Source organism: Watersipora subatra, chromosome 1, assembly GCF_963576615.1.
Source record: "Watersipora subatra chromosome 1, tzWatSuba1.1, whole genome shotgun sequence".
NCBI lineage: Eukaryota > Metazoa > Bryozoa > Gymnolaemata > Cheilostomatida > Watersiporidae > Watersipora > Watersipora subatra.
Window position 1 is genome coordinate 14,898,372 of NC_088708.1, and position 12,187 is coordinate 14,910,558.

Here is a 12,187-nt window from a genome sequence, read left to right on the forward strand (position 1 = left end):
ATTACATTACACTCAAATCTCTACCGTACAACCGCCTTAATATTTAAATTATTTGATATGTACAGTAGAAACGTTTCTTGAAACTACCGTACTTTTCGAACTATTAGCCGCTACTTTTTTCTGATGTTTTGAGCCATGCGGCTTACATAAGGGTGTGGCTATTTTGTGGTTTTTTCTTTCACCGCTAGGGCGCATCAACCGGAATCTCCGGTTAGTGCGCCTTTTTAACGGTGAAAGAAAAACGAAACAATGCCTAACGGTACTCTTCCGTTAGGCACTGGGTTAAAAAGCGTCGGTTAATTTCGGAACAGTGCCTAACGGCACTGTTGCGTTTTAACTAGCAAAGTTGCTGCCATGTTAAAAATCACCGTCCTGAGTTCTGCGGCCTATACAAAGGTGCGGCCCATGTATTGTTTTATTATCGTTTTTTGAAAATAAAGCAGATCCGGCTTATATAAGGGTGCGGTTAATAGTCCAAAAAGTGCGATAGTTTTGTGAATTAGTACATACATGTATGCAGTTCTTCACATAGTTTGGTTCTATGGTCATCAAATAATATTAAACAGCGTTTTATTTTTACCCTTTTCTATTTTAGCTTTAAAATTAGCTTCCAAAAAGATACTTGTGAGTTGTAGTGTTAATGAAACAAATATTTCCTTAAAATTAAAGCTAGAAATTATAAAAAAAACAAAAAACATCTCCAGATCATTTCTTTCTGAAAGGTGAATGCTTTCTAGTAGTTACCATGAAAAAAGTGAATGTGATGCGGAGAACAACTGAAAGAGAAAAGCTAGGTGGGAATAAAGATACAAAAAATTAAATATCAGTTATATTTATATAGAAATAAGCTATGTTTGTTCAAAGGTGGAAGTTAGTAGTGTTTTACATTTGGTTTTCTAATAGTTTTATGTATTGTCTTTTTTAATGCGATATGTTATTACCTGAAGTACTTATCATTAAGGTTTTGAGCTCACTGAAGTTTTGAGCTGAAGAATATATTTAACGACATGCAAGAATATGTAACATATATCAATACATATTAATAGAATAACAATAGCATCATTTTTTTCTTAGCATTTTAGCTGCGATCAAGTTTTGTCAATTTAATTTTGAAGCATCCTGGCAGTCAGATCACTTAAAACCACAAACAAATTCCCTAATGATAAAAAATATTTATACAATTTTGATAAAATCCTTCAAACTTTGATGTGGGTGACCCTTTAACCTTCTTATTTGTATTATCTCAACAGTTTAACAAACAAGATAAAATTTAGATGGTTGTAAATTCACTAGGTATAATATAAAAATAACCTAGTACAAGAAATGTAGTGGGAAGTACTGTCGTAGCTACAAATTTTCCTGAAGAGAAACTCAAGTCATGAAAGATGATCAGCATAATAGTATTTTTAAAATGCCTTTACTAAAAATCAAAACTTGACCTTTTGAGGGGTTCTTGTATGAAAAAACGAGCTATTTTAAGTAGTATTTGCTTTACCCAAAAGTTAATGCGCTAAAGATAAAGGCTCTTTTATTAATTTATATCTTTCAACAAACTTTGTTGCAGGATAGCTAAAGATGCCATAGTGTTTGATGGGAGACTCTAAGGAACTCATGTGATCTGAGTACTAACCATTTGTTGAAAGCGTGGTAAGACTTGCTTCCTTCAATTGCTCTCTTAGTTTGTGAGCTTGTAATAGTGAATGTTGTTATAGTTCTAGTTGTTTTACACAGCACCCCGAGGATCACTCATGGCTGTGCTAGGGTGTGGGGATATGTAATGCAGTTGATAACTTCTATCAAATTTTGTATAACAAGGCAATTTTTTAATAAGTTTGTGTAATAAAAATATATACAAGGTAACAAGGAATTGTGGTCTCTCTTGTCATGAAACGTTTTTAATTTAAAAACTTGTAAACTTGTGGTGGATGACAAGTGGCCAAACACCATTACACTCTGTTTAATAAGAAGTTACATTGCTGATATAGTTGGAGCTCTGCAAACAAAATTTTCATTTTGCTATTTAATAGCAAATAGTTGAAATAAAATTTTTGGTGAATCCATCTCTAATAATAAAATCCTGGAAAATATATATCTATATTACTAAATTCAATTATTTGTTTATTATTTACTAGGGTAACACCATTTTTAGCTTACCTTAAATAGGACTCAAGTCTCACCATGTTACAAAAATGTTATATGTGACTAAAAGTATTGCTGCACTATAAAATTAACCTAGTGTATTTTTCTCAGTCAGCAAACCAAATAGTTTTATCACTTACAGTTGTCTAGCTAAGTCATCGTATGGCAAAGATTACAGATTATTTCTGTACTAACATTAATGCGCCAGTGTAATAAACAACTCAGAAAGTCAATATGCATATTAATGTTAAAATTTAAGTTTCAATCACTTGGTCAGTTCTATAATAAAGATATGTGAATAAATTAACATACGAGCTCAGTCCTAGAATGTATTAAGCTTGTATGTACAGGTATGACTATTCAAATACTGCAAATTATCTATAAGTTCATCTCAAACTGTTCGTAATAATTCTAATATTGTAGTAACTGCTACTAATAGGCTAGTCCAAAAAAATATAAAACTGGTCTGGTACCTGGTATGTGCAGGTTCAAATCATTATGTTTTGCAGATTTTTTCGACAATACTTGTTTCCTTTTAGCCAGTTGAGTTATATAATGTACCACAAGTTTGTAAAAGGTTTGGTACATTTATGCCCCTGTGTTTTTTGCTTTGGCAACCAAGTTAATTACTATCTTCCAAAGCTGGTAAGAGTTGACTATATTATAAACAGTTACTTCATTGACCTTAAAATTTTATAAACAACAAATAATAAAATAATTATCTGGTTTTAAAAGGGCTTTATCACAATAATACTTATTCAAAAAAAAAATTCTTTGCTATACCCTTGAAAGGTTCATTCGTGATTAGCTAGCGTGTTTAAACATACATTATATGTTTAACCATTTACGATGCTTGACTAAATAGTAAATCTGCGAGTCTGAAGTGAAGACTGAAATTTTAGGTTGCCTGCATTCAGTTCATGCTCTCTTGCTTTCGACTGACAATACAAGTTCCCAAAGATGGCTAGTGAATTATGTTGAGGTTCTTTCAGAATGAGCATTTGCGGAGATGTTAGGCTAAGCTTCAATAGTTTAATAAGGGTAAAATGTTTCAAGCTGTATATAGTGTGGTTTTAAACAGCATAAAATAGTAAATATTTGAAATGAGTGACCCATGTACTTGCTGAATGCAAATCATTGCATTTCTTCACCAATATGTTTTCATCAAATACCAGTGAGCTAGGTCTCTATCAGTTTGGAGTTATTCCCTTCTTCTATCGTGAGTCTTGAATCCACTCGAGTTTAAAGTCATAGTCATTTTTTGGTTTTGAAATGAATAAATTGAAGAGTCAGTACATTTTACAGCAGTACAGTACATTTTACAACAAAACAGTACATTTTATTGTCACCGTGTGACTCCAGGGTGTTATCTCTGTAATGGTGGCTTTCATTTGAATTTGGATTGCAATACGTTGTCAATGTTGTCACTAAGGTATGTTCGCGGAGCGCACAGGCTATCAATAGGAGAGTCACTTAACAACGAGCTGGTCAATGCCAGTGATACAAATAGAATCTCTTTCAAGAATAGCTCGAGAACGCTTTCAACTATTGAATGTAATTTGACATCTCTCCTTCATCAACAGAGACTCACCATCAAGTGCTAAAACCTGAATGCTGATTGGCTCAAGAATATTTAGCATAGACTTTTTGTCTGATTGTCGTCCCAGTCATGCCTCTCCGTTCAGTTATCATTAAATTTTTTTGGATCTCAGTATTGTATATATAGTTTAATATACAAGTATGCTGCATGTAGAAGGACATCTATCAGTAATACTTACATGTGTAGTAGATCTAATAAATGCGAAAGCTTCAAAAGCAGTTGTAGATTACTAAAGTGTTAAAATTACAGCTTATACTTTAAAAGGATCTAGTTTCTATTTCGTAGAAATTTCCAATTTTTGTGTTGGTTTGAAACATAACCTCCCGAAGTAGGATTGTTTGCTATACAGTAAGTAGTTGCTTTGTGACCTATGCGACATACATCCACCCGACTTTACGACCACGTCCGTGGGAAGGTCAGGCAGCTCAATGCGAGGTGTAGCGTAGCCCGCTCTTCATTATTTTCGTTAAGCTTTCTCGCTATTTTTTCGTTAGGGCAAATTTTTTCTGCCACAGCTATCAACAATAATTTCTCTCGAAATTAAAATTTGGCAATTTGTGTACTGATTATATACGTTATTAAGAGTTTATTAGAGTATTATATGTTGCTCGCCATGGCGAGTTCAGCATTATCCGTAATGGTAAAAACGGATTCGCAAACAGATAAATGAAAAAATCTTAATTAAGTTTGAAGTTTACTAAAATACATGTATACCAAAACTTCCTTAAAGTATGTGTTTAGTAAGCTAAATTCATTTAAGTTAGATCAGAATATACAGAATTGACTTACATGTCCAAATCGTCTACGGCCGGCTGGAACCAAACGCGGCCGCAAGTCGATGACAACCTGTATTCTAAAATGAATTTGTTTATTCATTAGTTAAAATGAATGTGCTACAATTGTAGCAGATTCAAAGTATTTGTTTAAATTTGTTTTATGGATTTTATTATTGCCAAATATTGCAATCAGTTTTGAACAATTAACTATTCTATTAACTTGCTGAGAAATGTCTGCAGGATGAATGATCTGCATCTCATTTTAAAGGGCAGTTACACAGTTACTAGAGACATTAATCCCCCATTATCATAATCTTTTTCTATAAATCTATAAGAAGATCATTGAAAATAGTCGTGAATCCAAAACTTCATTAAACAATAATCTCTATCGTACATATATGTAAAACAACGCGAAAAAACTGCTGCATGCGCGCTTGGCCAGCGTCGCCATGTTATTAGCACGACTCCCCTTTCTGAGCATCGGTGCCCTAAAACAGTGGTCTTTTTAGCCATGGTCTTTTCTATTGATTTTCGTAGCAAGACATGAAGTGCCTGGGAATATGTTAAATACCAACAGATATTGGCCGCTGATTCACTCATTAAATGCCGCATTGGCAATCATGTTTTGACTGTCTTCTCTATTTTTGGAACAAAAAAAATTTGAGTTTGTTTATTTCAAAACCTCTTTAGAAAAAAGCCATCATATTGTCACTTTATCAGCAAGCCTGATTTGCTCTTATTTTGGGTATCCAATGCATTTATAATTTCTATCAAATATCATTACTCACTTTATTGTTTGACTATTTGAAACATCCCGTAGACTTAGTAGTTAAAATGATTATGAATGCAATATAAAGTTAAGTATATATATATTTTGGCAAGTTGTATTGTTGTTTACCAATACTTATGAATAATTTCGTTAATTTCATTTTGACATCTTTTTCGATTGTCGAAGATACACCATACAGATTTATTATTCATGATTCATATTTAGTTGGCATGCATCTTTTCATTCTTTTGAAGCTAGATTTTGCCACTAATGGTTTTATGTATTCTCACGGTTCGGTATTTGCAATAATTGCAGAATTACATTTTGCAAATTCCTATCACTATTGAAATTCGCATTACGCTATACTTGCAGCACAATGCCAACTCCAAATATGTTTCAAGAACGCTAGTTTTTTGCAAAAGAATTATAAGAGACCAGCTTTCTTGTTTGTTTAAGGCACATTTGGAGTATCTGAATGCTTGAGTCATCTTCGTAGAGAGTAATTACCATATCGATTGTGCATCATTGACAGTGATGCGTAGAAGATAGCTACAAGTTTTTGTATACAACTAGGCTCCAATGGTTGTTTATCACCCGTCCTGTCCTCCGTCTTTAATGTTTTTTTTTGTAAGTGCTCCAAAAGGGTATGCACATAGAATTCAAAAGCACCCGTCCACATGGTGAGACTAAATTCAGCTCAACTGTAGGTTGCTATAGAAATATAGGTTATAGGATAGACATCCTTCAGTTAAAACTGAAGGTTTTTTTACATCTTTCTGCACATCCATGGACCGAATATAGCTCTGAAGAATCATCTTTGAAACAAGCAAACAGTGTATTTGTGATTACTTTTGCCAATTTTTGTTGACTGGTGTGGCCGAGTTGGTGAAAGCAACATCACAATGGTTGCCTCTCAACGCATTTGTTGTGAAGCTATAACCAACCGCTTGGTTTTGAAGTTCAACGGGATTCCGTAAAGCAAATTTAAACTTGAGTTGAAACTTGATAAAATCCTGGTAATTTGTTGACATGTGATACATGGTTCATCTAATTTTACAATGATTATTTACAAGTTCAAATATCTATAAGTAGAAATAAATACTTATACAATAACACATAAATGTGAAATACGCAGTTGCAGAAAAAAGTTACAATTTGTCATTAGTAATTTGGTTTTAAAACCATATTTTTATGCAGCACAGATCAATTGTTGGGGATGGCTAAGGTCACAATCGCTAGTCTCATCAATCGAAATTGCTAGTTTACACTTCAGGTTTTTGTAGAAGGGTTTAGATGGTGAAATGTCTCAGAATTACATTTGTAGTTGAGCATAGTCGTTAGGCATTTGCTTAGTGTCTAATAATTATTTTAAGACTTTCAAATGTTGCTGTAGGAGATAAATGCAAAACAGGCCTGTGTACAATCGTCCTCTGATAATGATAAATAATAGTTTTTCAGTTGTATCATTTTATTTACAACATGTTAGATTGATCCTGTTAGGTAATGGAGACAGTTATTTGGTAGAATTGCTACCTGCGCCGGCTCTCTAATTGAAATAGTTGTTGTAGTATTAGCTTGTGGATCATAGCTCTTCGTATAAGTCCTGCTTTCATCCTAGGTTATCAAGTATTATGATGAAGCTTGAAGGGATACTTAAAGCCATCCAGGGTGGTGTTTATAACATCATTATTAGTATATTGCATTGGGTCTGCGAGCTTGGTCTAGCATGCTACTGCATGCTCTTGGGCAATGACACTAATGAGCTGTTGCCACGGCATATGGCATTGGTGAGCAGGTGGCACTGGGTCTCTTCTAAATGTTCATTGCTGGCAGTATTGTGCTGACTAGGCTACTACAAAAGGTAAGCTTAGCTATCAGGTTGCCTCTAGCCATACTTTAGCTAAATATTCTATTCAACGGTGAGTGCAAACTAATATACCTAGCGATAACAAAGCTAGCACTTATGGATGTAGCATTCCGCAATAGTGCGCTAGTCATCGATAGTTGGGTGTGTTGCAGGAGACAAAGTTCAATATTCTTTTGGCCACTGGTTTAGTCTTTGTTTAGCTGAACTTACATAATAGTAGTAGCGTTGCTAATGGGACATAGTTAATGCTGTACAAAGTTCAGAGGAAGGTGAGTGCTGTATGAATGTTTCTTCAGCACAGGCTGAGTCTTTCTTATGCTTGTATTATTTGCTAGTAGGCTAATGTTTGCTCCACTTTGCTAAGTTTATGAGCAACTAAAATATTCTCTGTCTAACCCAGCATAGGTTGATGATTTACTATTATTTGCTTCTGAACTTAGCAATCTGCTTCTATGATAGGCGCTAGAAAAGCAATAAAAAGATGTTCATATCTTTTAGTTATCATGATAGAAGAATGGCGAATCGAAGGGCGGCTACACCTAACAAGCATCACAGTAGTGCAAATACTGAACGCATAGCTAACTATTGTGATGATTACGTGCCAATTGGAGTCGCATCTGCTATGTCTGTTGGTGAGCCACCTGCAGTTGCCCATACCAACTATGAGGGTAGATCCATGTCTAACACACCTTCTTTCACTGACAGTACCATTAGCTCCGAGCATTCGTTATCAAGCAACACGTCAGCAAGCAACACGTCAGCAGTTAGAGGCGCTATGTCTAGCCTCAGCTTTAGTGAAGATCAAACCCCTAAATCGCAACCGCCTCTCCAGTCGCGGCATGTAATGGTACTTCAGCCAGATCAAAACAAACCAAAGCCAACTGGCTCCAAGAGACAGACGGCTAACTCTTTTGACATAGCCAAAGCAATACAAAAATGTAAAGAGGAAGCTGGCCAGCGATTTGATGTGAGTAAATCTCAACTAACTAATCTTCCCTCAAGTATCAGAGAGCTGAGCTGCCTTCGGGAACTCTACTTGTACCAGAACAAGCTTGTGCAGTTGCCCGTGGAGCTCGGTTACCTTACTGAACTACAGATGTTGGGTGTTAGTGAAAACTCATTGACAGGCTTGCCTGATAGCCTAAAAAACCTACGCAAGCTGCGCGTACTTGACCTACGTCACAACAAACTTAGTGAAATACCACCTGTTGTTTACCAACTAACAAGCCTTAAGACACTGTATCTGAGGTTCAACAGGATCAAGTTAGTGGACAATGATATAGGTAGTCTGAGTTCTCTCACTATGCTTAGTCTCCGGGAGAACAAAATTGATAGTCTCCCAAATGCCATTGGTCGACTAACCAATCTAGTTGGCTTAGATGTCTCATATAACCATCTCAAGTCCATACCCCTAGATATAGGCAGTTGTACTCAGCTCCAATCTCTAGACCTTCAGCACAATGACTTGCGACAGTTGCCACCTTCCTTAGGTTGTCTGAAGGCTCTTAATCGACTTGGTCTCCGTTACAATCAGCTTGATTCATTGCCACAGAGCCTTGCCGGCTGCTCTCAGATCCAGGAATTTAACATTGAAAACAACAACGTCCTTATTTTGCCTGATGGCCTTCTCTCTAGTCTAGTCAACCTCTCTTCAGTCACACTCTCTCGTAACAAGTTTGATGGTTTTCCCATGGGCGGTCCTATGCAGTTTAAGTCAGTGACCTCTTTAAGCATGGAGCTCAACCAAGTGACCAACATCCCCTACGGCATATTCTCACAGGCAGAGTGCCTTACCAAACTCAACATGAGCATCAATCAGCTCTCATCTCTACCTCTCGATATCAAAACCTGGAATAAGATCGTGGAGCTCAATCTTGGCACAAACCTGGTAAAACTCTATTCTTGAAGTGTTTTCACACATACTTGTTAGAGCAGGGCATGATTCCGTTTGAATTCATGATCTAAGTAAGCTGCTGTTTTTTGCATCATTCACTACTACATAGACTGATATTGAAAAACTGTAATATTAGTGTGTTGTATCAAATAGATACATCTGCATGCAACTTCATTCGAATTTGGTTAACTTGTATTTTATGGACAAATTTATATGGCAAGTTCATTCATTCACAGGTTGTTGCATTTTTATAAGATTTTGTGTTACTTTTAATGTGCGACTTAATCCTATTTGAGCTTTTCTTCAGTTGACTCGGATTCCCGATGACATCCAATTCATGGTCAGTCTCGAGGTACTTCTGGTAGGTAATAATAGTTTGAGAAGAATACCGGGTACTATTGGAGCACTGAAGAGGCTACGAGTTCTCGATTTGGAAGAGAACAAATTAGACCAACTGCCTATGGAAATAGGGCATCTCAGTGAGCTCACACGATTGGTTGTGCAAAGTAACAACCTGACCAGCCTGCCTATGGCTATAGGTGAGCAATTATAAGTTAATTCCTTTTTTCGCTAGTGATCTGATTGATCTGTGCTGAGCTTATGCTGACTTCTAGATACTTGCATCTGAATCAGCCCAAGTATGCCCTTTTGACAAGTTGCTGTTTAACTAACTTCCCATCAGACCAAACAGTCGAGTCACGTCTCTGGCTACATATCCCAAAATTAGGAAACATTGGTCTGCGCAATCAAATAACAAACACAAATTGCGGTTTTAAACTACTGAAAATTTTGTTATAGTTTTTTAAGATATTTGACAATCCTACAAGCTTTTAATTTATCAACCTGTCAAATAGTACTTCAACGACATGGTTGAAGATTGTATTTCACTTTGCTGAGCATATTATTAAAACTTGCTTTAATATAGAAGTGCATGTTACCTTTAATGGGCAATTCTTTTTAGTTTCCTTTCTCTGTGGACGTATAAATTTCGACAAAATTGTCAATATGTTTGATGTTAACTGCTTTGGTCTTACCTCAAAAATGGTTTATTTGATTCTATGAACCCTCAATAAAAATTAGATTGGTCAAAACTTTTTTACAAAATGATATTACTGATAATGACAATATATGCATGAATTTTTGGTGAGATGGTCTTAGTAATGAGTGCAGCTGAGAGGATTTATCATCCGAACTACACTATGATCCGAAGTTTCTAAGGTCCAAATGTGATTCACTGTTTTCACATTTAACTATAAAGTGGTTAACAGCCAGATCTAAATGCTCTTAAATGTTTAGATGGACAATTAGAATGCTCTTCAGAAACGGTATGCAATGTACCAACGTCTTTTGGCACGTCGTCTTCAAACTCTAAAGTAGTGCGGTTTTTCTCATAACTTTCAAATTAACACTGGAAATATGCAGTAATTTAACCAGTCTAATATGTCTTACATAGAATAGTCTCTTATTTAACTCGCTCTGATACTTAAACAAATATGAAAAACTGTTTTAATAATAAGCTGACGCCGGTGACATTAATCTCGCTCTTCACACGTGAGAGTGCAAAATGTAGGCGAGATAAATGCCATTCGCCCATCAAAGGGTTGATAATTATCAAAAATCCAGCAAAAATTCACAGCAATTTATCAGCTGTTTGAACCCCACTAACTGCATGGTGTTTGCTACAGTCATGACCAAATTTGATGTTAAAAAAGCCGTAGCAATATTTAATTGACTTTCAGACTGACTCTTTTTGAATTATTCATTGATGAAAAGATGGTCTAATAAAAATTTTCAGACATCGTCACGCGCGTCACACGTAGAGATAATAACTTCTCTAACCAACAACATAGTCTCTAACCCAATAATCCTAATAGTTCTATTGCCTGGGATAGTAGACGCGTTTCAAACTTCATGAATCTCATTTGATCAGTCCTATGATTGGTTCAAGAAGAATGCTAATTAATTCCAAAAATTATTTAAGTGATTGATTTTTAGACTCGGGTGCTGAATTGGAAAATATATGCAGTTCATGGCCTTCAAGTGCTGGTAGCAAAAGCCAACTTGAATTTCATTTCTGCTAAAATATTTTTAATGAGTCGGTCTAACCAACAAAATTTGTTCACATTTTCACAGTGTGTTATTTGCTTCAGTCAGATTTGAGCCCTTCAGAATAATCCTTATTAAAATGTAATGTTAATCATTTGTCAAACTGGCTTAATATGATTAGCACTAATAGTTTATATGCTTTTTCACTCATTATCTACCATGCTAAGGCTAACCTTGGCATCTCTAACAGGCTGGAGATATGCTGACATAAAAACAATAGCAGCCTCGCTCTCGTTATGCTTTATTACTTACCTTGCAGCTAATCTACCAACAGTTGCAGTGAAGCATCAATTTAATTTGTAGGGAATCTTAGAAGTCTTCAGTATCTCAGTGCCGGCGAAAATAATCTTCTTGCTGTTCCCCGTGAGGTTGGGCTCCTGAGGAAGCTCGAATCCTTGTACATTAACGACAACCCTAACCTGCAAAATCTTCCATTTGAGCTAGCTCAGTGCGCACAGCTGCAAATAATGAGCATTGAGAATTGTCCCCTCAATGAGATTCCTGGTGAAGTCGTCAATGGTGGACCAGCACTAGTCATTCACTATCTTCGACTTGCTCAAGAAGAGTGGGGGCAAGGCTAGAGTGTACAATTTAGCTAACCATAGGTTCATTTGTTCAAATTCTTAAGATGTGGGAACAAATCTAATAGTGTATATGTAGCTGTTTGTAATATATACGATTTAATTTTTCATATTATTTCAATTTTATATCTATTGTCAATTCAATTACATATAATAGTTGCTAGTTCAACTAAAATGCCTTAATTAGATCTAACATTGTGCTTGCACGGCGTTTATAACTATAATGCTGCAAATTTTACTGAATGTTGTAACTGATGTCCCAAAGTTTTAGCATTAGTTAATATTTTATATTGCTTACACGCACTATTGTTCTGCTTTGCTGTCAGATAATTATTTTTGAGATGAATTTGGCTTGTAGCAGATTTTTGTGTGAGAAAACTCTTATGCTATTGTTGTTAGTCGATCTATTAAAATAAATGCAACTTTGAGGCACAAACTTCAGCTCTCTCCCGAGG

The 12,187-nt window shown here is 35.6% G+C and overlaps 1 protein-coding gene across 2 annotated transcripts; it reads left to right on the forward strand.

The window, feature by feature from the left end:
• Positions 1-1,557: 1,557 nt before the first annotated feature.
• LOC137405624 (leucine-rich repeat protein SHOC-2-like) lies at positions 1,558-12,168 on the forward strand. 2 transcript variants are annotated; one of them, XM_068091946.1, is made up of 4 exons: positions 1,558-1,647; positions 7,650-9,039; positions 9,353-9,584; positions 11,455-12,168. In XM_068091946.1, exons 2-4 carry the CDS (start codon positions 7,666-7,668, stop codon positions 11,730-11,732), a joined length of 1,884 nt encoding a protein of 627 aa, XP_067948047.1. In that variant the 5' UTR covers positions 1,558-1,647; positions 7,650-7,665; the 3' UTR covers positions 11,733-12,168. The 2 variants fall into 2 exon arrangements, with proteins under 2 accessions (XP_067948047.1, XP_067948055.1); XM_068091954.1 differs by lacking the exon at positions 1,558-1,647 and adding an exon at positions 6,547-7,145.
• The last annotated feature ends 19 nt before the right edge of the window (positions 12,169-12,187 follow it).